The sequence below is a fragment of the Elephantulus edwardii genome, unplaced genomic scaffold (genome assembly GCF_000299155.1).
Source record: "Elephantulus edwardii isolate Elephantulus edwardi_28Jun2011 unplaced genomic scaffold, EleEdw1.0 scaffold00038, whole genome shotgun sequence".
NCBI classification, from domain to species: domain Eukaryota; kingdom Metazoa; phylum Chordata; class Mammalia; order Macroscelidea; family Macroscelididae; genus Elephantulus; species Elephantulus edwardii.
Window position 1 is genome coordinate 6223019 of NW_006399788.1, and position 23760 is coordinate 6246778.

The 23760-nt window shown below is 46.4% G+C and overlaps 1 protein-coding gene across 4 annotated transcripts in view; it reads left to right on the forward strand.

Annotated features, from left to right (window-relative positions):
• Nucleotides 1-23760, forward strand: part of BMP1 (bone morphogenetic protein 1) — a 56292-nt gene that overhangs the window by 1255 nt on the left and 31277 nt on the right. For 2 of the 4 annotated variants that reach the window (XM_006884827.1, XM_006884825.1), the window contains exons 2-9: nucleotides 7942-8055; nucleotides 9575-9580; nucleotides 9845-10015; nucleotides 10206-10323; nucleotides 10601-10779; nucleotides 11654-11759; nucleotides 13622-13746; nucleotides 14327-14442. In XM_006884827.1, coding sequence (XP_006884889.1) covers nucleotides 7942-8055; nucleotides 9575-9580; nucleotides 9845-10015; nucleotides 10206-10323; nucleotides 10601-10779; nucleotides 11654-11759; nucleotides 13622-13746; nucleotides 14327-14442 — 935 coding nt within the window. Of the gene's footprint in view, nucleotides 1-7941; nucleotides 8056-9375; nucleotides 9382-9574; nucleotides 9581-9844; nucleotides 10016-10205; nucleotides 10324-10600; nucleotides 10780-11653; nucleotides 11760-13621; nucleotides 13747-14326; nucleotides 14443-23760 lie in introns of all 4 variants that reach the window. The other 2 variants (XM_006884826.1, XM_006884824.1) reach the window with 2 other exon arrangements.

Sequence of the window (23760 nt, forward strand, 5' to 3'; positions counted from 1 at the left end):
CGCCCCCCACCTCCTGCCTCTGACTTCAACCTGTCTCTAAATAACCAGAGCCAGGGGCTGTGGTACCTTTTCTAGAAGAGAGGCTGTGACTCTGGGGGGATCCAATTCAAGGATTCTCCTTTCCTTTACACCCTTCTCTGAATGGATGGCCCAAAACAAATTGCAGGAATAGGACAGTGGGAGGGAGACAACCTCAACCCCACATCCTGCTTCCCTGCACCCTAGCTGGGTTATGAGCAAACCAGGACATTAGCTGTTACCTTTCTCCATGTGTACCTGGGATGCACAAGAGGCTAAGTGGACTGTTTGGAGCTTTACACTCAAGTGTTGTAGTTTCAACCCTGGACCCCACTTTTCACCTTTACCACCTTGATAATGCTCATTATCACCTCCAAACTTTGATTTTCTCACCTGTAAAATGGCTCTGGTAGCACATAAAGTTAATCATAAGGATTAAATATGAGAACATGTAAAAACACGTATTAGTGCTTAATACACAGAAAACACCAAATAGACACTGGCTACCTTCCCTCTATTTTCTGTGCTCACTGTATTTTATTTCATTTTTGAGGTCCCCCCTTGTTTTCAGAAGAGTTATGACTCTTTGGCTCTGTCTTTGTGCCACTTTTAAGTCTAATTAATCTACATTTACCTAATTGTGTCAGATTATAAGGAGCCCCAGTGGCATCATACATTATGTGTTATGCTGCTAACGGAAAGGTCTGTGGTTCAAATCCAATAGGCACTCCCCAGGAAAAAGCAAGGCAGCCTCCTCTTTTAAAGGATTACAGCATCCATAAATGGTGTACTCGACTCAATAGCATTGGATTTGGCTTAGAGTTAATTGTGCAAGAAAGCATTTCGTTTGATGTTGTGGGTGATACAAAGGAGTATGAAACATAGCCTAGATGTACCTTCATGGAGTTTATACTTTAGGAAGGGGACCAAACACATGCAGACATAACCAACAGTATAAACCAAAGTGTTAAGTACCCAATTAGATGGAAAGAAGGTAAAGGCTACAGGAGATTCTTGCTGGTCTCTGCAGCCCTGGCTGTGGTGGTAGTGGCAGTGTCAAAGAAGAATGAGCATACTAGACTGCAAAGGGTTAGACAGTCTTCATGGAGGATGTGGGGCTGGGACAGGGCCTTAAAGAAAGGGTAGGAAGCCAATCTGATGTCTCTCACTTCCAGTTGAAATTGGAGTGAATTTTGGAATGGGGAAAAGGCTGAGAGCTCTATCCTTAGTCTCAGATTTCATGCTAGGGTGGAGCTGGCTGAGTTGGACTTCAAATAAGCGCTCCAGAGAAAGCTTTCCACAGGGTGAAGTGAGGCTGGTGGGGAGCTGGGCCAGGCCTGAGGGTGGCTCTATGGCCTAGAGCGTGACAAGGCCAAGCTTCAGGGTCAGGCCAGGCTTCCCTCTTGTAGGTGACTGATGCTCAGGACCTGTTGCCCATACTTGGAAGGAAATCAGAGGTGCATTGCCAGGCTCTCAATGGGCATCTCTGCCGAGACTTGCCTTCTTCCACCTTGATTCCTTAAGATATTCTACACTGTTGCCCTCAAACCAAAGGTCCATAAGCTTTCTTACCTCTTGTCTTCTTCTGCCTGTCTTTGTTGCTCCTTGTGCATCCCTGATCTCTAGATGTTGGAGATAATGGTGGCAGTGCCTGGCTCTCCTTCCTTTGGATGCCTGCAACCCTAACTGCTCCTCTCGAGCCTTCTCTTCTTCCTCCACCCAAACCAAAGATCAAGAATGAAAGCCCCACTGACTGCTTGGTTTACCTGGAATCTCTCAGGTTGCTCTGAGAGGAGCCATCCCCTTTCATTTGAAGTCACCTCTTGCTACTGTTTGAGTTTGATCACTGTTTAAGCAGGAACTAAATTAAGGTCCTTGAGACCGTAGGGGTACCTGAATCTTATAGGTCAAGAACAGAACAATGGGAAAGAAGCAAAGCAGGTCTCTTTGTGCATTTGGAACGGTTCCACCAAGCCCTCTCTCTCCTGACCTTGCAAGTCAGCCCTGATTTCTTTGTGCAAACCTCTGAGGGTCTCCTTCCTCAGTATTTTCTTTCCATTTGGTTGTCCCAGTTGCTTTGATGCAAGAACTAACTTGTCAGTGATCTCAGGGTTTTGAGGGAAACCCTGCAAGTAGGAATTAAGACAAAGTCGATTCTATAAGCAGCCCATGTGGACTTGTTCTGAGCCATCAAGGGACCTTGCTTCCACCTCTGCCTTACCTGACAGCTCAGAGGTCTGCAGGAGTGAGATGGGGAAGTAGCATCCCACCCCTCTTCACTATCTCGATCCCAGGACTTGTGATTCAGGTTTAGACTTCAGGGACCTTCAGAGGAGTTAGTTATAGGCCCTGGAGGTTGAGAAATGATCCCTTCTCTTGCCAGACCACATTCCCCCTCCAGACACACTGGATGAGTCATCCCACCCACCTATGCCCCTACTCCCTGAGTCACCTTCTGTTTTAGGTGCCCCAAGGGAGGAGGAGAAGACTTAAAATCTCTCTGGGTGCCAGAAAGAGGGAGACCAATGGGAATCCCTAAGAAGAAGGGATCCTAAAAATTCTAGATTTTACCGGGTCAGTCTTCAGGTCGATAAGGGTCTCCTAAGTGATGGTCAGCAAGGGGTTTAAAGCACAGCAGAGGTGTGAGGACAGCACAGCATCAGGCAGGGTTTCTTTCTCCTGTGCATAGTGTCACTGTGAGTTGGAGCTCATTCGATGGCACCTAACAATAACAAGTTATATCCAGAGGACTCAGCCAGTCTCCCCCTCTAACCTCACCCTTTCGGAGGATATCCTTTCCGTTTAGGGGAGGAGTATATCCTTTGCAAATATCGTGTGAACATGTAGTGATTTGTATGATTGAAAACATTAAGGTTTGGACAAGGAAATGGCCCATTGTGTGCACTCGCACATTTATAGGTACATCCTGTTTTATGGGCTTTCAGCTCTGCACGCGCGTCCTTACAGTACACACAAGTGCGCATGCCAGTGGATAGCTGTGGGTAGTGCACACCTGTGCTTAATCAAATACAGGTGCTTAGTTTTGAGAGTGTGTCCTTGCCAGTTAGAGGCTTTTGTCGGTGTGTGTTTGCTATGTGCCGATTCTTAGCTGACACTCTGGTAGATTTCCAGAGGCTGTAAATCGCATGGGAAGAGACTGCCCATCTTTCTCCTACAGAGCAGTGGGTGGATTAGGACTGCATGCCTTTGGGTTGGCAGTGCAACTCCTCACCACTAAGCCACCAGAGCTCCCTATTTGTGTGATGAGTCATTTGTGTATGCCCTGTTGGGCCTTGTGGGACTTCATCACTCTGACCAGGCTCATCCTGTCCCTCCGTCCCAGCTGGAGATACCCTGTCATACCCTGGGGGAGGCTGACCTAGAGAAAGACTCTTTTCCCAGGTCCAGCATACAAAGGATCTGATGTTCCTCCTTTCCTCTCCTGCTCAAGCCAAGCTATGGAGCAGCCACAATAGCTCCTGGCTGGTTTATGACCGGAAAATAAAAACTTTTGATCACATGTTGAAAACAACTACTACCCTGACCCTGACCCTGAGGCTTCCTTCCGGCTAAGGAGGGGCCTCATAGACTCTCCAGATTCCCTGGCTTCCCAAGAGGGACTCCCAAAGGGTTAGGGATCTAGGCCCAGTACCTGAGCCCTAAGGCTTTTTTGCCCACTAATCCCTTCCTGCTCTACTCAGTCCCCACTCATTCTTCAGCCATGTCCTCCTCACCACACGGCTCCACAGATGAGCTCCAAGGCCCTGGCCTGTCAGGCCTTTGCTTTGCCCTGCCCTCCACAGTGTGCAGCTTTATAGGCTAGTATTCCTTTCAGCTGTGGTGTTGGAGGAGAGCACCGAATATCCCAGGGGATGGCCAAAGGAACAAATATGTGTCTTGGAAAAAGTGCAGCCTTGCAAAGAGTGTCCCTTGGAGGTAAAGATGGCAAAGATTGTCTTTCAGACTTTGGACATGTAGCTAGGTGAGGCTATTCCTTGGAAAGTGACATCATACTTGGAAAGATGGAGAGTGAAGGAGAGGAAGACCCCAATGAGATGGACTGACACTGTGACTTTAGCAATGGGCTCTAGCATATCAGAGATGAAGAGGATGGCCCCGGATAGGTCCAGGTTCAGAGTGGCTTTTCAGAGGGTCGCTATGAGTCTTGCTTGACTCAATGGCACCTGACAATAACGACAACAGAGTTCTGTGGCCTCCATACTTGGAATTTGAGGCTCAACTTCTGATCACCCAAAAGTTCACTCAGTCAGAAGCAAGTAAGTTGAACCAGTAAGCAACCAATCTTTGGCAAGTACAGGGACAAACTTGTGCTTCGGGCTTGATGAGGTAATGATAAGGGTGATGATGATGAGTGTTGGCTGTGCGGCATAGTCCATAGCTTGTACTGCTAGCTTTGAATCTCCAGCATTTCTAATCTCGGGAGAAAGATGTGCACTTTCCCTTTAAGATTTACAGCCTCAGAAGCCCAATGGAGGGTTTACCATGAGTCAGAATCAGCTCAATGGAAGTGAATTTGAAGGGATTGATTGTGGGGTTTTTTTTTGAGACTGTCCAGGTTCTGTGCTAAGTGACTGAAAACATGGTCAGATGTCATACATAAATGTGTAAGAGCCTTGCTTTCCTGTCTACTATATTACATTCATTTTATACTTGCTGGCAATATTAAAGAGATTCTATTTTCTTTAAACTTTATTTTTATTTTTAATTTGATGTACCGTCGAATTGGATCCAACTGGTACAGGAGGAGATTGCCCTTCCTTCTCCAGCAGAGCATCTGGTGGATTCGAACCACTCACCTTCAGGATTCCAGTGCAGCTTCTTACCACTAGGCTACCAGAGCTCCCCAGGAGATTCTATTATTAACCCCTTGTTTCATTCGAGAAGACTGAGGCTTAAAAGAGTTTCTGTGCTGGGGAGCTCTGGTGGCCTAGTGGCAAGGAGCTGCAACTACAATCCCAGAGATGCACGGTTCGAATCCACCAGATGCTCTGCCGAGGAAGGAGGGACAATCTCCTCCTGTACCAGTCAGATCTGATTTGACGGTACACTCACACAAAAATAATAAAACTTTTAAAAAAATTCTCAAAAAAGAGTTTCTGTGTTAAGGGGCTCTGATGGAGTAGTATGTAGTATGTCATGCTGCAAACCATAACGGAATTTATATGACTTGTCATCTCATAGTAGCAAGCTGGCATTTAAAGTTGAAAGACTTTGCTGCAAAGCTGTGAGAGTGCTCATTTGGCATGTGTGTGCCTGCATGAACATTGACGTGTAAGAACCCCCCACACCATTGTTAGGATGTACGTTTAAGTCCTTATCCTTACATATGAGCTGAGGAATGTCTTCTGCTGCTGTCCCATCAGTTGCTGAACCAAGACCACTGCGTGAAAGAGTTTCTTAATGTGGTGGAAGAGATCCTGAACCACTTACCTGCAGGTGACCTTAAGCTAGCCATTTCCTCTCTTGACCCCAAGCATTCTGGTCTCTAAAGACAGGGATGTGGGCTGGAATCTAGCCACTAGGTTATCTCTCCAAGAATTTGTAATGGAACACTCCTTAGCGGTTGCATGGGGTGGAGTATGGCTTATTGGACATGTCGTGGGTGGGCCAGGATTAAATGAGTTTATTAATGTGAAAACACATGGTAAACTGGAAAGCAACACAAATTTCTACAGACATTTACATAAGGTGTCATTATTGCTACTATTATTGGCTTAGTGGGTCCAGCCTTTGGCACTGGTTTGTTCCTGAGATTGTGGATGTTGGAGTGTGTGGATGTGTTTTTTTTCGGACTGTCTATTTTTTGGTGGATATGTGTGTCTGAGCAAGTGTCTATTTCTGTGTGTTTGTATTTACAATATGGGTTCTAGAAAGGACTCAAGTACACGAACTCTCGAGTATGAATCAGGAGGTCTGTGTTATCTAGCTGTTTGGGGTTTTTTCCAGTGACCAGAAATATAGGCAAAATCATTTCTATATGGACCTCAGTTTATCATCTGTAGAATGGACAATTAGCTTAAGTGATGGTTGAAGTCACTCCCAAATTGTGTTGATCATTAGCTAGATCTCATCTACATATGGGCGTGCGTCTCTACTTGGACATGTATTTGCAGGCTAGAATATTGTGATACTTCACTAATGCAAGCATATACTGATTTTTGTAGACACAGAAATGCTGTGCTGGGTTTGTTTGTATGTGTAGGGATGTCTATGTGCCTTTGCATAACTCTGTGTTTGATGCCTGGGTGTGGATAGCACCATATGACTGAGGAACACTAACCGCCTACGTTCTGATTCTGTGTGTGATGAAGTAAGTGTGTGTGCATCCACCCAGTAGAGCCATCTGGGAGGAGAAACCTGTGTGTAAGGCCTCAAGGTTAAAACAATTTGTGTAATGCTGACCGCCAGGCCTGTGTAGTGCTCTGGGATGAGAAGCAGATGTCGCCATGGGTGGAGCTAAGGGGAAGCTGCTTTCAGCTCCCACCTCAGCTCAGCTTCCCACCTCCCCCGCTGCAGCCAGCGTGAAGCTCCCATCTGAGCTCTTTCCAAAACCATCAGCTCCGTGGCCTCTGCTTACTCCTGCTCTAGACTTCTCAAAAAGAAGACAGACTATTCAGCCCATCTCTTCAAATACAGAAATGGCCCATGAGGGAAGCTTTCTTCCCCCAGAGACCTCTTCTTACAGATCGTGAACTTGAACACTCAGCAAAGACATCATTTGAGAACTGCTAACCCTGCCTGGTTTAACCTAAATGGAAAGCTCTCATTGTGCATCTCAGTTTCCCAGATATGCCCACCTGCTCCAATTTTGATTCACATCCTCCCTCCGTTTAGTTACAGTGACATTTGTTGTGTGACTGTCACCTGTGTAGCACACTGCCAGGAGCTGAGGATACTCTATCACCTCAACGTATTTATTTCCTTTATAACTCTCATCACTTTCTGGAATGGTCTAGTTCAGCATTTGTTTCCTTGTTTATTATTGTTGGCCATGCAATGTTGAGCCACCCTGGTAACGTCGTACGTACAATCGTACTGCTAACCCAAAGGCTGTGCTTCTCTGGCGGTTCAAATCTGAAAGATGGACAGTCTCCTCCCATGCAGTTTACAGCCTTAGAAACCCAGGGGAGGGTCAGCAAGGAGTCAGAACCCAGTCATTAGCAGCGAGGGAGGGAGACTAGAATGCCGGCTCCGGTCCCGCCAATCGCCTGGGCAGTACCTGGCCCATCTTGTTGTTATTTGCCTCTGAGTCGCTCCAGTTCTTGGCCACTCCACATACAACAGAACGAAACATTGCCTGGTCCCACGCCATCTTCACAGTCGCTGGTATGCTGAGTCCATTGTTGCAGCCACTGTGTGTTTTGAGAGCTTTCAAAACTCAGAGGCTCATCTTCCAGCACCGTATCAGCCAGCATTCTGTTGTGAGCCATAGGACTTTACTTTTTAGATTCAGTTCACCAGTCCTATAGTCTTAGCATGTCAGAGGCTGGAATCTCCTTTGAAGCCTGACCGCTGTGCTAGTATTTGAAAATACCAGTAGCACAGCTTTCCCCTTCATGGCAACACTCAAGTCACCACAGTACGGCAAAGGCATCTCCTAAGTTTCTGTCGAAGAAAGATGAATAAATAACATGCCTGTGCCTTCTTGGTGCTAACAGTCCGGTGGGCACTGAGCACCACCTTTGCAGAGACTCTAGTTAAAATGTGGACGTGAGTTTCTCAAGACATCCTCAAGGACAGCACCTCCTTGCCCTTCCCTGTATTCATCTTCCAGTGGGGTTTGAGCATGAAAGTTGCTCTGGTGGGTTGTGGTTTGTGCCCATGGGATTTGGATTAAAAGCACACTGCACCCAGTGCTGGGGAGGAGCGCTAACTCAGCCGCTGGTCTCTTTTTCTCTTCAGCTGCCTTTCTTGGTGACATTGCCCTAGACGAAGAAGATTTGAGGGCCTTCCAAGTGCAGCAGGCTGCAGATCTCAGACAGCGTGCAATCCATCGGTCTTCCATCAGATCTGCAGGTACACTGAGTATGCCCCAGCCTTCCTGTGCCTCGGCAGTGGGTTCTAGACTTGGGAAACAGGCCACAAGCAAAGTTGCAGTTCGTAGACAGAGGCCAGTAGCTTGACCCCAGCATAAGGGTCTGTTTTCTCTCAGTTACCTTTATATCTTCCCCAGTGGAGAAGAGAGTGTAGACACAATCCAGCAGCTATGAAGCGACATCCATTTTGCTTACAGTTTGTTACAAAGCACTGTCCAAAGCATGAGCTAGCTTGACATCTTCAACCACGTTTACAGTTAGGGTAGAAGGGCAACTCTAGTTTTACAGCTACGGAAACTAAGACTCACGGAGGTAAAGGGATCTGTTCAGGATCATAATGTTAGTTGTTGCCAGAGCTGGGCTTGAAATCTAAACCTTCTCATCCAAATCCAAGTGTTCCCCCCCACCCCCAACACTAGAATCACTTCCGCCTTCTCCTCCTGCTTCTACTTTTCAAGTTTCTGTTCATCCTTCCAGAGCTTTTATTGTGACATCTTCCCTGATTGCCCCAGACATGAATATATTTCCATTTTCTGTGCTCCCTCTCTGCTCCATGCTTCCACTGTTAGCCTTATTGCCACACCAAGTCAAAGTTCTTTGTTTCTGTGTCTCTCTCTCCAGTGGGACTCAATCCTCTTTAAGGCCGGGATGGATCCATCTTATCTCTCTCTGGTTGTGGTTCAAATGCCTAACAACCTACTTGTCACTTGCTAATGGGTGGGGGAATGGGAAGAAATGATGGCCTGGGGTAGCTCCGTTTTTTTCCAGCTTCTCACTACTTTGCAGGGCCGCAAAGGCTGCTTAATACCAAAGCTGATGACCAGAACACAGGCCTGTCCACATGCATCTCTCCTGTTACCAAAGGGATTCTCACCTGGACCCGTTCTTGGCAGACACTGGCGAAGCCAGGCCGTTGTTGTGTCCAAGTGTAAGAGAGAGACCTGTATGAGCAGCCTGAGCTACGGTTCCTACCTGTTGTGTATAAGGTCACTAAGAGTCAGCAGCACTTAACAACAATAATCACTCTACAGAGCAGCTAACATTGAGGGTAACCTTGATTTTAGCGGGGAACCGTAGACATGTGCAAAGAGGAACCCACATGTCTGGATTTGAACACTTGTGTTTTGCCTGTAGCCCACTATGTGACTCTGAGCAAATTACTTCTTTGACCTTCGTTTCTATACCTGCCCACCCCACAGAGCTGCTCTATCAAACAAGAACATATATTTGGGAATCCTTAAGGAAGCTGTAAAGAGCCCTGGGGCTGTAACAATTAAACGCTCCTCTGCTAACTGAAGAGTCAATGGTCAGAGCTTACACAGCAGCTCAGCTTAGAAAACCCTGTGTAGCAACGAGTAGAAATAGACTTGATGGCATCCAACAATAACAATCCCTCAAACTCATTTCTGTTGACCCAGAACCAACTCATAACTGACCCTCCAGTGAGTTTTCAGAAGCTATAAATCACACGTGAGATTTCCCAGCTTTCTACCTCAAAGCTCCTGGTGGAGTTGAACTGCCAACCTTTGGCTTGGCAACACAGCTCCTTAACTAATAGGCCCCTAGAGTTACAACAACAAAGGAAGGCATAAAATTCTCTACGTTCCACAAATTAAAAAGTTTATGAGATGAGAAAGGAACGTTTTCCTAATCTCAGATCTCCCCCAGCTCCCTTGAAGTTCCTAGGAAAAGAAAACACCATGGCTCACTTTTTTAATGTGTCTTCCCTCTTCTCACTTTCTCTCAATGTCTCCCTCTTTCAAATCCAGGAAACTCATCCAACCCTAACTGCCAGAGTGCGACTGAGCAGCCTCAGAGGAAAGCCCGGAGGAGATGGAGAGGCAGGTCCCGGAGCCGGAGCCGGAGGGCAGCGACATCCAGACCAGAGCGGGTGTGGCCCGATGGGGTCATCCCTTTTGTCATTGGGGGAAACTTTACTGGTAAGCCTGGGCCTTGTGAGGAGAATACAGACCGCACCTTTGGGGAAGCCCTGTCCCAAGGCAGTCTGAGTGGTCCCTTCTGCCTATCTGTCCCCAAGTTCCTTCCCCTACCTGTGGCAGCGGTGATGGAGGAGGCCCTCGGTGGGCCCACCTAGACCCTGTGACAGCCTGGCTTCCTTGGTCCTGGTAGGTAGCCAGAGGGCAGTCTTCCGGCAGGCCATGAGACACTGGGAGAAGCACACCTGTGTCACTTTCCTGGAGCGGACAGATGAGGACAGCTACATTGTATTCACCTATCGACCCTGCGGGTGAGCAGGGGCCCCTGGGCACTGCACCTTCAGGCATCGCCTTAAACCCTAGCTGGGCACAGCCCTGGATTTGGCCCCACCTGTCACTGGGCATCTCCCCATGAACTGCCCCTCGATGGGACTATGACTCCAGTCACAAGGCTCACAGCCTGCGAGGTCCACACTCAAGTCCTTCCTTGCCCCTCCTCTCCGCCCGCCCCGGCAACCTCGCCCGGCCCCTGAGTGGATGCACTCCCCCAGCTCGGGACCGCCCCCCTGAGCTGGTCCCGCCCCCCAGGTGCTGCTCCTACGTGGGTCGCCGTGGCGGAGGCCCCCAGGCCATCTCTATCGGGAAGAACTGTGACAAGTTTGGCATCGTGGTCCACGAGCTGGGTCACGTCATCGGCTTCTGGCACGAGCACACACGGCCGGACCGCGATCGCCACGTCTCCATCGTGCGGGAGAACATCCAGCCAGGTACGCAGTGCTCAGTCTTCCTGTCTGTCTGCTGGCAGACCTGTGTGCAGCTCTGCCCTGAGCCCCACTTTGGAGGCCCTCTTGGGAACAGGAGCAGCCTCCCTAGAGACATCGATTTGGGGTTGGGTCAGCTCAGCATTTTACACGTAGCAGGCTTGTGCAAAGTCGCAGCAGCCCCTGACCACCGCCCAGGTCGATGCACCTTCATGTCTGAGTCCCAAGGCCCATAAGTCAGTTTAGTTACTTCAGGTCTGGACAGCTCATGACCGTGGACAAAGAGGCCAACAGAAGTAGCTAGAACAAGATTGGGAGGAGGACAACCCAGCTTTGAATGTCAGGCATAATGCCCCTGTCTCCTCATCTTGGTCCTGTCTTCTGTCCTTGAAGGGTTTCTTCCTCTCTCTTTTCTCCTCGCTGTTTCTCTCTCCCGGAAGCCCTAAGTGAAATACATGGCAATATGTGATGGGTCACAGTTCTGCTCTGCTCCACATAGAATGAATATGAGTTAGTTACAGTCAGTGCAATGACAGCCACTTTTTGTTTTGTTTTTCTGTCTTTATTCCCTTTTTGCTTCCTCCCTCTCTCCTCCACTCTTCACTGCGTTCTTCCAGACTGTGGCCTCAGAACTGGGTGCTTTTCATATTCTTTTAAACCTTTCCTCCAAAGAGTTCTCCACACACTTCACCCCTCTGATAGACAGAGATTTCTTCTAGAAACCTTCTCTTCCTTGCCTCCCAGGCTTCTCTCCTTTTGGTGGGGGAGGACACCTCTCAGGTACAAGGTGGATCCGATTCCTACCTCTGTAAAGCGGTCCTGCATCTCCCACAGACCCCCTGCCTTCCCCTCCCTCACACCCTTTTCCTGGTCTTCGCAGGGCAGGAGTATAACTTCTTAAAGATGGAGTTCCAGGAGGTGGAGTCCCTTGGGGAGACCTACGATTTTGACAGTATCATGCACTATGCTCGAAACACGTTCTCCAGGTGAGAGGTGGAACCAGGGCCTCTCTGGGGTAGCCCAGTCCTGGCCTCTCTAGGCTGTTCTCTCTCCTCTTCTATTTCACGCTCATCTGCCCTGTAAGGTAGTGACCAAGGGTTAAAGTTGCGCTGCTGTCCCTGGAGTTAGTTCAAACCCAGGCGAGCAGCTGCTCCAAGGGAAAGAAGGACAATCTCCTCCTGTCTGACGTATAGCAGTTGAAAACTCGCTGGGTGCTGCCGGCTCTACAGCCCGCTTCCTCACATAAGCCCGTCATACAGCTGAATGCACAAAACTTAGGTTCTTTCTATACCACTGTGTACACCCAGAACAGCTGGCCAAGGAGGCTGAGATCCAGCTGCTCCTGCAAGCCAGTTGTGCCATGTCACTAGAACTGTATCAGCCAAATGACACACTTCTTTAATTGGACCTAGACAGGGTGGCTTTTTGTAATTGACTAAGGTCGCTTATAGAGCTCTGGTGGCTTAGTGGGTAAGGAGTTGCACTGCCAACCCAAAGGCAGGCAGTTCAAACCAAGGCGAGCAGCTGCTCCAAGGGAAAGAGGGACAGTCTCCTCCTGTCTGACGTATAGCAGTTGAAAACTCGCTGAAGGGCCACTTTGAGTCAGTTCTTACTCAATAGCATGTAATAAGAAGGGTCAACATGAGTTGTAGTCTGTTAACAAGAACAGATTTACTTAAAGGCTAGCAAACTCCGACCTCACCTCCAGCTCACAGGTAGAGACCCGCCTGTTCCCGTTCCCAAGCCCACCGTGATCAGGACTGTGATTTCCCAGGAGTTTCCAGGTTCACAGAAGTCATAGCTAGAACTTCCCTCTCCAGCCCCAGAAGTAGTGGTTCAACCCTCTGGCTACCTATCAGGACAAAGAAGGCCAGGCTGCCGCCATGTCAAAGCGGATTCACCTTAGTCCACTTCTGCCAGCTGCTGGCGTCACAGCCGTTCCGAAAGGCCGGCTTCTCAGAGGAGTGTGGAAACTGTCCCCTCCCTACACTTACTCCACTAACTGACCTCTCCCATGCCTGGCTCTGTCATCATCCACTTTCCCAGACAGTGTCCTCTCTCCCGCTCCTTCGTCACTCCTAGATTCCATTGTTTCTGCTTTCAGCCCAGAGGGAGCAGGAACCAAAAAAGAGTGATGAAGTCATTCTACCTCCCACACCCACAGACCCCCCTTCCCTTACATTTCCCACCATTCCCCCTCTTCCTCCACTGAGTCCACCCAGCTGAGTGTGAGTCAGGGGCCCTGGGGAGGTGGAGGGCTGCCTGTTTCCCCTGCACGCTACTCCTCCCAGATGGAAGTACCCAGGAGTTAACAGGGAGGTGCTGGTGGGGAACAGGAGACATTAATGGACTAGGAGCTAGTGAGCTGCCCCCAGAGTCTGGTCTGGCTGAGGTGGAACCTGTCCTGGGCTTTGTTCCAGGTGCTGTCAGAGCCACTGGTGCCAGCAGTGTGAACCATTGGTTAGTCCTGGGAGAAGTTCAGTAGGAACTGAGTCAGCATGAGGGATGGCAGAAGCAGGGGCAGCTGGGGAAGGAAATGAGATGGACAAGGAGACCACAGCTCTTTTGGGGCTGAGAGTTGAGGCCTGATTGGGCCAAGGGACCCCATTAGGATCCCCAGTGCATTGCTCACCCAGGTCTCTGACCTCCCAAAGTGTTCTGGTGTGGCTGCCACGGAGCAGGCTGGCAGCTGGTCAGTGGGCAGCTTAATGACAGGGTGCAATGTCTCCACCCTTCCCTGACCCTGCTGAGGAATGTCTGGGCTCTGACAAGGTCATGACCTGTGTGCACACACAGACACGCCACTGTCCATCACACTCTCAGCCAAGCGTGGGCTTTCTCTTCGCAGGGGCATATTCCTGGACACCATCGTTCCTAAGTATGAAGTGGATGGGGTGAAACCACCCATTGGCCAAAGGACTCGGCTCAGCAAGGGGGACATCGCCCAGGCCCGCAAGCTCTACAAGTGCCCAGGTTTGTGTTCCAAGTTTGGTACAGGGAAGGATGGAGGGCAGTGCTTGAGAGAGGCTGGGGCTTGGGGTCACCAAAGTTAGAGCTAAAGCCTCGGAGAATGAAAGGGTCTCCCTGCTGTTGGGAGGAGAGGGCACAGAAGGAAAGGCAATGCTCAAGTCAAGGAACCCCCTGGAGTTAGGGTTTGGTGCTGGTGAAAAGCCCAAGGCCTTTGAGAATGTGAGGAGCAGAGAGAGCAGAAGAGAGGGAGAACAGAGCTGTTCTAAGGGCACGAGGTGGAGTTGGGGCCCACTGAAGGAGTAGGTTTACACCAGAGCTTGACCTTAACTCTGGAACCCGTGTTGCCTTGACAACATGGCAATTGGTTACCCTGGCAGCACTAGCCCTGGAGAGGTAGGATGGTATGTGCTTCTATATGAGGAGAGGGGGTGGATCTTAAAGCGACAGGACCATCCCAGCCTCCCGTCTTCTCAGCCATTCTTCTCTCCCTCAGAGGATGCCAAGGCTAAGGTTGGGTAAGCTGAGGAGTCGGGGAGGTCCCACACCTGCAGCCAGTTTCCCAGCCATTTCCTTTCCTTGACAGCCTGTGGAGAGACCCTACAAGACAGCACAGGCAACTTCTCTTCCCCTGAATACCCCAATGGCTACTCCGCCCACATGCACTGCGTCTGGCGCATCTCCGTCACTCCTGGGGAGAAGGTAACCTCTGAACATCCCCTCCTCCGCCAGTGACCCCAGAGGAAGGGAGCTTATCTCCTCCCCAGAACCCTAGCTCAGGGCCTTAGCCCCACAGTGGGGCTCAAACTGAGTGGTGTGGATGGCCTTAGCTGAAATTCTGTTAAAGATGAGGAGGGATTCCTTACAATTCAGAGACGTCTACAAGTGATAGCTATTAATATTAGATATTAAAATTAGGATTAGATACTAAGAATCATATTAGATACACTTTTCTAAGTGCTTTTCATTACAGCTACCCTATATCTTCCTTTTGTAGATGAGAAAACGGAGGTATAGAAAGGTTGAGTAATTTACCCCATATCTCAAAGCCAGCAAGGGGTGCAGGTGGGACTTAAAACCATCTCAGTTCTGGATTTGAGACTCAGCCTTTCTCCTAATTGCCCTAGATGAGCTGCTTCACCCTGGCCCTCATCTCTCATCTGTCTCCTTGGCCAGAATGTTCCCACTGGTCCCTTCTCAGTTCTGACAAGCTCTCTCTTCCTGGGGTACAGTTAAGGACCAGTGCAGAAGCCTGCAAAGTGCTGCTTCCCTAAGGGTCTCTCCTTCCCTTTCTTCCTTTCTTTTTATATACATCAGAACCCACCTGTGTTTGCTCCTTTGGCACAATTTTCTGAACCTGATTTTTTCCTAACCCCACTCCCCCCTTCTTCTGTCTCCATCTTTTATCTGATGAGTCAGTTCAGTTCCAGACAGAAATCTTGACCTCCACACTCCCAGTCACCTTCTGGTGGGTGGGCTCCTGGTTCTCATACTTACTAGCTTGTGGGGCTGACTTCAGACAAACTATGGGATTGAGTTAAGTTTATCTCCATATTCAAGGCCTCATTCAGATACTGCCTCCTCCAGGAAGCCTTCCTTGAGCATCTTGTCCCAGCCACCATAGAAATTGTCCCATATCTGCCAAGAATATCACTATTTGCCTTACGCAGGGTGGAAGCTGGGCAGAGGGAGGACTTCAGAGCTCACTGGCTCAGTGCCACACTGCTGATTGGCCTCAGAATACCCAAAGTGATAGAGGAAATCACTACTTTTTTTTTACAATTTTTTTTAAAAATTTTGTTATTTTTGTGTGTGTGTACCATCAAATTGGATCTGACTGGTACAGAAGGAGATTGCCCCTCCTTCTCCAGCAAAGCACCAGGTGGATTCGAACCTTGTACCTCTGGGATTGCAGTGCAGCTTCTTGCCACTAGGCCACCAGAGCTCCCTTAGAAACCAATACTTTTTAAGATATCCCACTCTGTTCTTCATAAAGGTCTTTATGTTAGGATTTCATTTTAACCATGGAGGAGAAACCTATCCCCATGAAACCACCACATACTCTACCACTTTAGAGAAATTCAGAAGGTTCCCTTCATGAAAATTTCCCATGAAAGTCAGCTCACCCAACCTTGAGTCTACTGTGTCCTTCTCATTTTTGTTGCTCTCAAGAATGGACGGAAAGGCTTTATTTCCTTTGATTGGAACATGATACTTAATATGCTAGTACAGCTTCAAGCTGGATTAGATTTTATCATTGGTTACTGTGTTCATTCTAACATGCTGGATAGTGTAGAGTCAGAATCCTGCTAGCCAGCATGGTAACCATCCCTCTTACCTCTGCCATGTGCTAATTTGAGAAGTGTGTCTTCTGGGTCTTTAAGATCTTCGATCAAAATATTGAACAGAACATGAACAAAAGCAGGTCATGAGAGTCACTCAGTATCTCTGGCTTTAGGCATAGTTATGCATTATGTTGAGATGTCACTTAATGCCATTACCATCTAGGCTATGAGGGTGCCGTCTTGTTGACAGGGGTGTAAATGCCTTTCATCTTTATGCCTTTGGCACAGGATGTGGTTAATAAATGCTGGACACATAGGTAAATGCCTCATAAAAAACAAATCTACTGTTCTACCACTTGGTAAGACTCCATTTTTTTTTACATGCTTTCTTTCCAGTGAAATCAAACTGTTCCTAGTAATCAAGAAGTTTTTCCCCCAATGACCAGATTGTTTATAACTGGGCATTGACAGTAGACTCAGCCAGTAGATTCAGCCAGTAGCAATTCCTGGAATCCGCTCCCAACTCTCCTTTAGCATATATGCGTGCACACATACACACCCACTCTGAAGTTTGGGAAAACATTTGTCCTAAGTTCTCAAGATTGCAGACACTGATCACATCTGCAAGTTATTTGAGTGCTCTCTGATGTCATTTTGAACCTAGAGAAAATTTTAAAAACCCCAAAACAAAAAAAAAACACACCTCATTGCTGTGAAGTTTGTACCGACTCATAGCTGACCCTGTTGGGTTCCCGAGCAGTAAATCTCGTGGGAAGAGCTCACCCATCTTTCTCCCACGGAGCTGCTGGTGGATTCCAACCCATAGAGAGGCCCAGCCTTTGGGATAGCTGTGTAGCTCTCTACGGATCAGGCGGCCAGAGCTTCCTAAAGACAGAGCGAGTCAAGTGTGGTTGTGTGTGGGAGACAATGCCCCACTGTTTATAAACAGTTTAACACTAGCCTACAACCTTTGAACCAAACTTTTTTTTTTTCAACTTTTTCAGATGTAATTTTGAGCCTGGAGACAATAACCAAATTAAAGAGAAAAGGCATTTTAAAAAAAAATTATTATTAATTTTAACGAAAAATTTACAGAGACTTGGATTTCCATTCATTCATTGTTGCACTTTTCTCCCTGCCCTCCCCCGCCCCCCTACACTCTTCTCTTTGAAAAGTAAAGGAAAAATTATTTCATTGTTTTACAATCCCTCCCCCCAGGTCTACTCCACCATGCAGCCTTTGCTCTGGACTCCCATCATGACAATAATACCTAATCACATATCCCTTTTAAACAGTTTTCTCCCTCATCTCATTTCAATGCAGTATACATTATTTATCCCATCTTTCGCAGTCTCTCCCCCCAACCCCGATGTCAGTCCTGTTTTACAAGAATGGCACTATGCAGTATTTGTCCTTGTGTGACTGAGATATTTCACTCAGCATAATGTCTTCCAGGGTCACCCATTTTGAATATTTCATGAGTTCCTTGGTTTTTCAGTGCAGCATAGTATTCCATTGTATGAATATACCAGCGCTTCTCTATCCATTTGTTTATTGATGGGCACTTAGGTTGTTTCCAGCTCTTTGCTATTGTGAACAAAACCTCGATAAACACGGGTGTGGAAAAGACATTCTTGATTCCCCTACTTCTGTTATTGGGCTTTCATCTCCCTTCTAAATGATACTTTTTCTTGGAAATTTAAAAATTATTGTCATTTAAGATCAACTTTTATAGAGTTCAGTAGTTTTGTCATCTCCTTTGATTGACAGTCTACCATCTCTCAAAAATCACCTTATACTTTTCTTGTTTTCTTTTTCTTGTTCTACAACTCACTTAAAATTGCAATCCTTTTTAATACTGTCATGTGCTGGTAAAGCTCTGGCTTTCTCCATGCCTCTTCCAAGGAGCTCTGTTATTCTACCCTTTGGAAATCTCACCTGCAGGTAGTAATTACAAAAATTACCAGCATCTAGGGAGCAATGTGCTAGTTATATGTTCAATTCTTCCTGTACATTATATTCCTTAAATTAGCTCGTTATAGGACAAGTACTAATATTATCTCCATTTTTTGTATGAGAAAACTGACATGGAAAAATTAAGTAATCCAATCATAGATCACATGAAACCAGGATTTTGCCACAGAAGTCTGTGATTGCCATACTAAAAAAATAAACAGACAAAACCCCCCACAAACCTACAAAAACAGTTACTGTCAAGTTGTCTCTCAGTGTCCCCTGCTGTATCACAGTACAGTGGTGCTTCATAGGGTTTTAAGTGGCTAATTTTTGGGTAACATATCACCAGGTCTTACTTCTGGGTCTCCTTTGTTAGTTGTTGTTAGGTGCCGTTGAGTTGAGTATGACTCACAGCGACTCATGAATAACAGATCAGAACTGTGCCCTGTGACATCCTCTGTGTACCCTCAAACCCATTGCTGCAGTCACTGTTGTCAGTCTACCTGGTTGAGAGTCTCCCTCTCCTACATTGTCCCTCCACCTTCCAAGCATGTTGTCCCTCTCCAGGGAATAAACTTGCCTAGCAACATGCCCAAAGTAAGTGAGATGAAGCTTCATCATCTTTGACTCCAAGGAACACTCTGGCTACACCCTCTCCAAGATATATTTGTTTGTTCTTTTGGCAATCTGTGCAATATTCAGCACTCTTCTCCAACATCACAGTTCTCTTCTGTCATCCTTATTCATTGTCCACAAAGTGACTGAAAAGACCATGGCCTGAATCAGGTGCATCTTAGTTTTCAAACTGACATCATTGTTCCTTAATAATTTGGAGAGGTCCCTGACTGCAGACTTTCCCACTGCAGTGCATCTTCTGATCTCCTGACTGCTAGTACCAAGTGTACTGATTGTGGATTCAAGTAAGATGAAGTTGTTGACTGTTTGAATCTTTTCTACATCTATCGTGTTGTTGCCTATCAGTTCAGTGGCTAGGATTTTTGTTTTCTTGACATTGAGATGTAATATGTATTGAAGGCTGAGCTGCAGTCTTTTATATTCTCCAGCTAGTGTTTTAAGTCCTCATTTTCGGCAAGCAGTGATGTCTGGATGAACTTGAATTGTTAATCTTTTAGTTAGCAACAGAACATATGCTACTCAGAGACTCTGATTGCAGTACTATGTGTATTCTAAAAGCCTGCTCCATTTCAGCAGTGACTTTAGTGCTCATCAACAGTTGTGTGTGCCTACTGCACTGATGCATATGGCAGTCTCCTATCCCTGAGAAGCATGGACTTGAGGAGCGCATTTCACTCATTCCTCTCAGGATTTACACTCAGTAGGCAAGAAGGATAGGTGTGGAAGGTTTTTTTGTATAGACAGGCCCTAGTTTCTAGTGGACACGTGGCCCTGCCCTGAGAGCCTGTCTGTACCTTAGGTCTGTTCTCTCCATAGCTCTCAGAAAACTTCCCATTCTGTTTCAAAGGCCTGCCTGGAACTCCAGGGAGAGAAGTGGGCTAGAGAGAAAAATTCCAGAGTCATCGACACATGGGTCATAGTTGAATCATCCGTGGTATTGGATAACCTTGTAGAGATGTAAGTGAACCAGAGCTGGAACCCTGGGGAGCATAAATATTTGAAGGGCCTGCAGATGCTGGAGCTAGATGAGTGAGGGTGGTGTCATCAAATAATTGTGGCCACTCTTTCTTTTTAATAGTTATATTGACCACTTTTAACAGTTAAATGTCAGGCTAATTATTAGACCTTTTATGTGCATGGCCTCATTATTCTTAAAACAATTTTATGAGATGGGTACTGTTGATCTGCCCAAGTTTATGCAAACAGTGAGTGCTGGAGCTCGTATTCAAACTAGGACTACCTGACTCCAAAGTCTATGCTCTTTCAACATTAAGCCTTAAATAGATCCACCTGCTGTAGCAGATGGACTTTGACTTCTGTTTGGCTACAAAGAGGTGGTGTTTCACTTGTTTCTCAGTTCTCAGCTTATTCTTAGAAATATCAATAGAAGTACCATTTTGAAAGCCTTCATTTAAATTGTTCTCCAAGTCTCCACACTTCAAATAACTAGTTGCTGATCTGGAGAAGACTGGTGAAGTTTTCTCAGGAGGGAAGCCAGGCCCTTGGTGAGGAGGAGTTTTAGGAAGAATATTAGAGCCAGCAAGTCAAATGTTGACAGGCTAAAAAGGTGAAATGCCTTTTGACTTTAACAGTGTCATTCTTATCTCTGTCTTCTGAAATCCTTCAAGGCTCAACTAGAACCCCATCTTCCCTTCCTCTTCCATAATGATACCTCTGACCCCAGCCTCTCATTTCCAACTAGGCAAACGTGGCCACTACCTTCCCAGCAAAATGTGACTCTTTAACTAAGTCTCTAGTTTTGTGTGCAACAGGGCGTGGGACTCTGACGATAAAGGGATGGCCAATACTTGTCAGCATAGCTGCTGAGCAAAACTAATCAGCAAACCCAGCGACAGTAGTTAAGGGTGTAAGTTTAGGAGCAGAAATGCCTAAATGCATTTTACTTGGGTGTATGGTCTTATAGTTAGTGGTTGGTACAGACAACTTAGTGCCTTTCAGTGCAGTGTACCTGGAGGTACATTGGAAGAAAAGCTTGACAATCAATCGACTTCTGAAAAATTAACTGTTGAAAACCCCATGGAGCACAGTTCTACCCTGGTACACATGGGATTACCTTGAGTTAGAATTGGCTCAGTAGTAAATTGTTTGTTTATGATTTTGCCTTTTTATTTTTCTGATCTGTAAAATGGGCATGGTAATTGTACCTTCCCCATGGAGTTGATAGGCGAACTAAATAAATTAATCTTCGTAAAGTGCTTAGAGTACTGCCTAGAATATACTGAGAATTAAAATTGTTGTTCTTATTGTTGTTAGGTGCCATCAAGTTGAGTACAATTCATAATGGCCCTATGAACAACCGATCTGGACACTGTCCTGTCCCGTGCCATCCTCACAATCTCTGACACACTCTAGATTGTTGCTGCAATTACCACGTCAACCCACCTGGTTGAGAGTCGTCTTCTCTTTGGCCGTCCCTCCACCTTTCCAAGCACGATGTCCCTCTCCAATGAATAGCCTCTTTTAACAACATGCCCAGAGTATGTGAGATGAAGCTTCATCACCTTTGCCTCCAGAGAGCACTTTGCACCTTCTCCAAGGCATATCTGTTTGTACTTTTGACTGCCCGTGGGATATTCAGTACTTTTCTCCAACACCAAAATTCAAAAACATCATTTCTTCTTCTATCATCCTTATCCTTCAATAACTTAGTGGACTGCAACTTCAGGAGTCCAGCTGGGTAGACTTTAGTGTAAGTCAGAAGTAAAGTCGTTACCGAGGAGTTGGAATGAACTCTGCTGACACTCCAGCAGGTCTTCAGAGGCCGTGAATTGCACAAGAGGAGATTGCCCATCTTTCTCATGACGAGCCGCTGGTGGATTGGAACAACTAGAGAGGTGCTTCCTTTAGGTTAGCAGCACAGCTAGGCTGCAGGAGCTCCCCCTGACTTTTCAGTTAGTAATGTTTAATTGTTTGTGCCACCCACAGCCCCTACTATACTATTATTACCATTTTACAAATAAGAAAATGGAGGCTCAGAGGAGTTAAATTATATGCTTAAGATCATGAAGCAAAGCCAGGCTTGAAGCTGGGCAGTGGGTCAAATGGGGGAGAGGAGTATTCTGGAGCACAGAAATGGCAAGGTGAGTTATTGTCTCGACTCTTCTCTAGGCGTATCCAACAAGCATGGCAAGTGCTTTCTATGTGCCAGTGCACCAGGCAGTTTTGCATCCAGCAAGTATTTCATTTAAGGAGCCCTGTTGGAGCAATGCTTAAGCAAACTGAAAAAGTTAGATTGCTAACTGAAAAAGGAAGAAGTGGCAACCTCTTCTGTTAAGATTATAGCCTTGGAAATGCTATGGGACAGTTCTCCTTTGTCCTATAAGATCCCTAGGAGTTGGAATTGACTTGATGGTAATAGTTAAGAACCCATTTAAGAGATTCTCAGGGAGCTCTGGTGTCCTAGGCGGTAAGGAGCTGCTCTGCCAAACTAAAGGCACATGGTTCAAATCTCTGCAGATTAAAAATGGGCAGTCTCCTCCCATCCAATTTACAGCCTCTGAAAACCTCCCAGAGTGTCAGCTGCGAGTCAGTTCTGACTTGACAGCTCATAACAACAACAGATGGCACCGTTTGTGCTTGAATACTGACCTAAATGTTGGTGATGTGGACTCACCCTGCAGCACCACAGAAGAAAGACCTGGTGATCTGTTTCCATAAAAATTACTGCCAAGAAAACTCATGGAGCATACAGATCTCTGTAACACTGAGTTGTGGTTTCATGAGTTGGCACGGCAGTTTAAGTGCCTCCTTTAGTTCTCCCCACTCTCTGGTGGAGTAGCTATTGTTGTTGTTAGGTTCTGTCTAGTTGAATATGACTCATAGTGACCCTGTGAACAGCAGATTGAACCTTGTCCTATCCTGGGCCATCTTCACATTTCCTGGTATATTAGAGCCCGTTGCGGCAGTCACCATGTTAATCCACCTGGTCAAGGATCTTCCTCTCCTTCATCGACATTCTGCTTTTTCAAGCATCATGTCCCTCTCCAAGGAATAGCCCCTCCTTGAACACGTTCAAAGTATGTGAAATGAAGCCTTATCATCTTTGCCTCCAAAGAGCACTCTGTCTGCACTTTCTCCAAGACCTATTTGTTTGTTCTTTTGGCTGTCCATGGGGTATTCAATGATCTTCTCCAACATCACAGATCAAAGGCATCAATTCTTCTGTTGTTCTTATTCATTGTCCAACTCTTAGATGCATAGCAAGTGATTGGAAAGACCATGACCAGATTCAGATGCACCTTAGTTCTCAAACTGACATCACTACTCCTCAATAATTTGGAGAGGTTCCTAAATGCAGAATTTCCCAGTGCAATACATCTCCTTATTTCCTGACTGCTGGTACTACGGGTGTTAATTGTGTATCCAAGTAAGATGAAGTTGTTTATAGTTTCAATCTTTTCTCCGTTTATCATGATGTTGCCTCTCTGTCCAGTGGTAAAAAATATTTGTTTTCTTAACATTGAGACACAGTCTGTATTGAAGGCTATATTTTTTTTTAATCTTCTGCAACAAGTGCTTCAAATCCTCCTCACTTTAAGCAAGCAAAGTTGTGTTATCTGCATAACACAGGTGATTGATCAGTTTGCCTCCGATCCTGATGAGTCTAGCTTCTTGAATAATTTGCTGAGCATACAGATTGAATAGGTATGGAAGAAGAAGAATACAACTTTGATGCACTCCCTTCCTAATTATAAACAGTGTAGTGTTTTCCTGCTTTGTTCACACACAGCCTCCTGCTCTAGGTGTAGGTTTCGCATGAGCACAATTAAGTGCTCTGGAATTCCCATTCTTCTCAGTGTTAGCTGTAACTTGTTATGATTCACAAAGTCAAATGCCTTTACATAGTCAATAGAGAACAAATAGATATTCTTCTGGTATTCTTTGCTTTCTGACAGGATCTATCTGATATCAGCTATGATAATGCTAGTGCCATTTTTGAATGATCTTTAGTGGTATTATTCCTGCAGGTGATATTAGTGATATTTTTCAAGTTTCCACATTCTTTTAGATCATCTTTCTTAGGTATGTGAACAAATATGGACCTCTTCCAATCCATTGGCCAGATAGCCGTCCTCCAAATTTCCTGGAATAGACTGGTGAGCACATCTAGAGCTGCATCTGT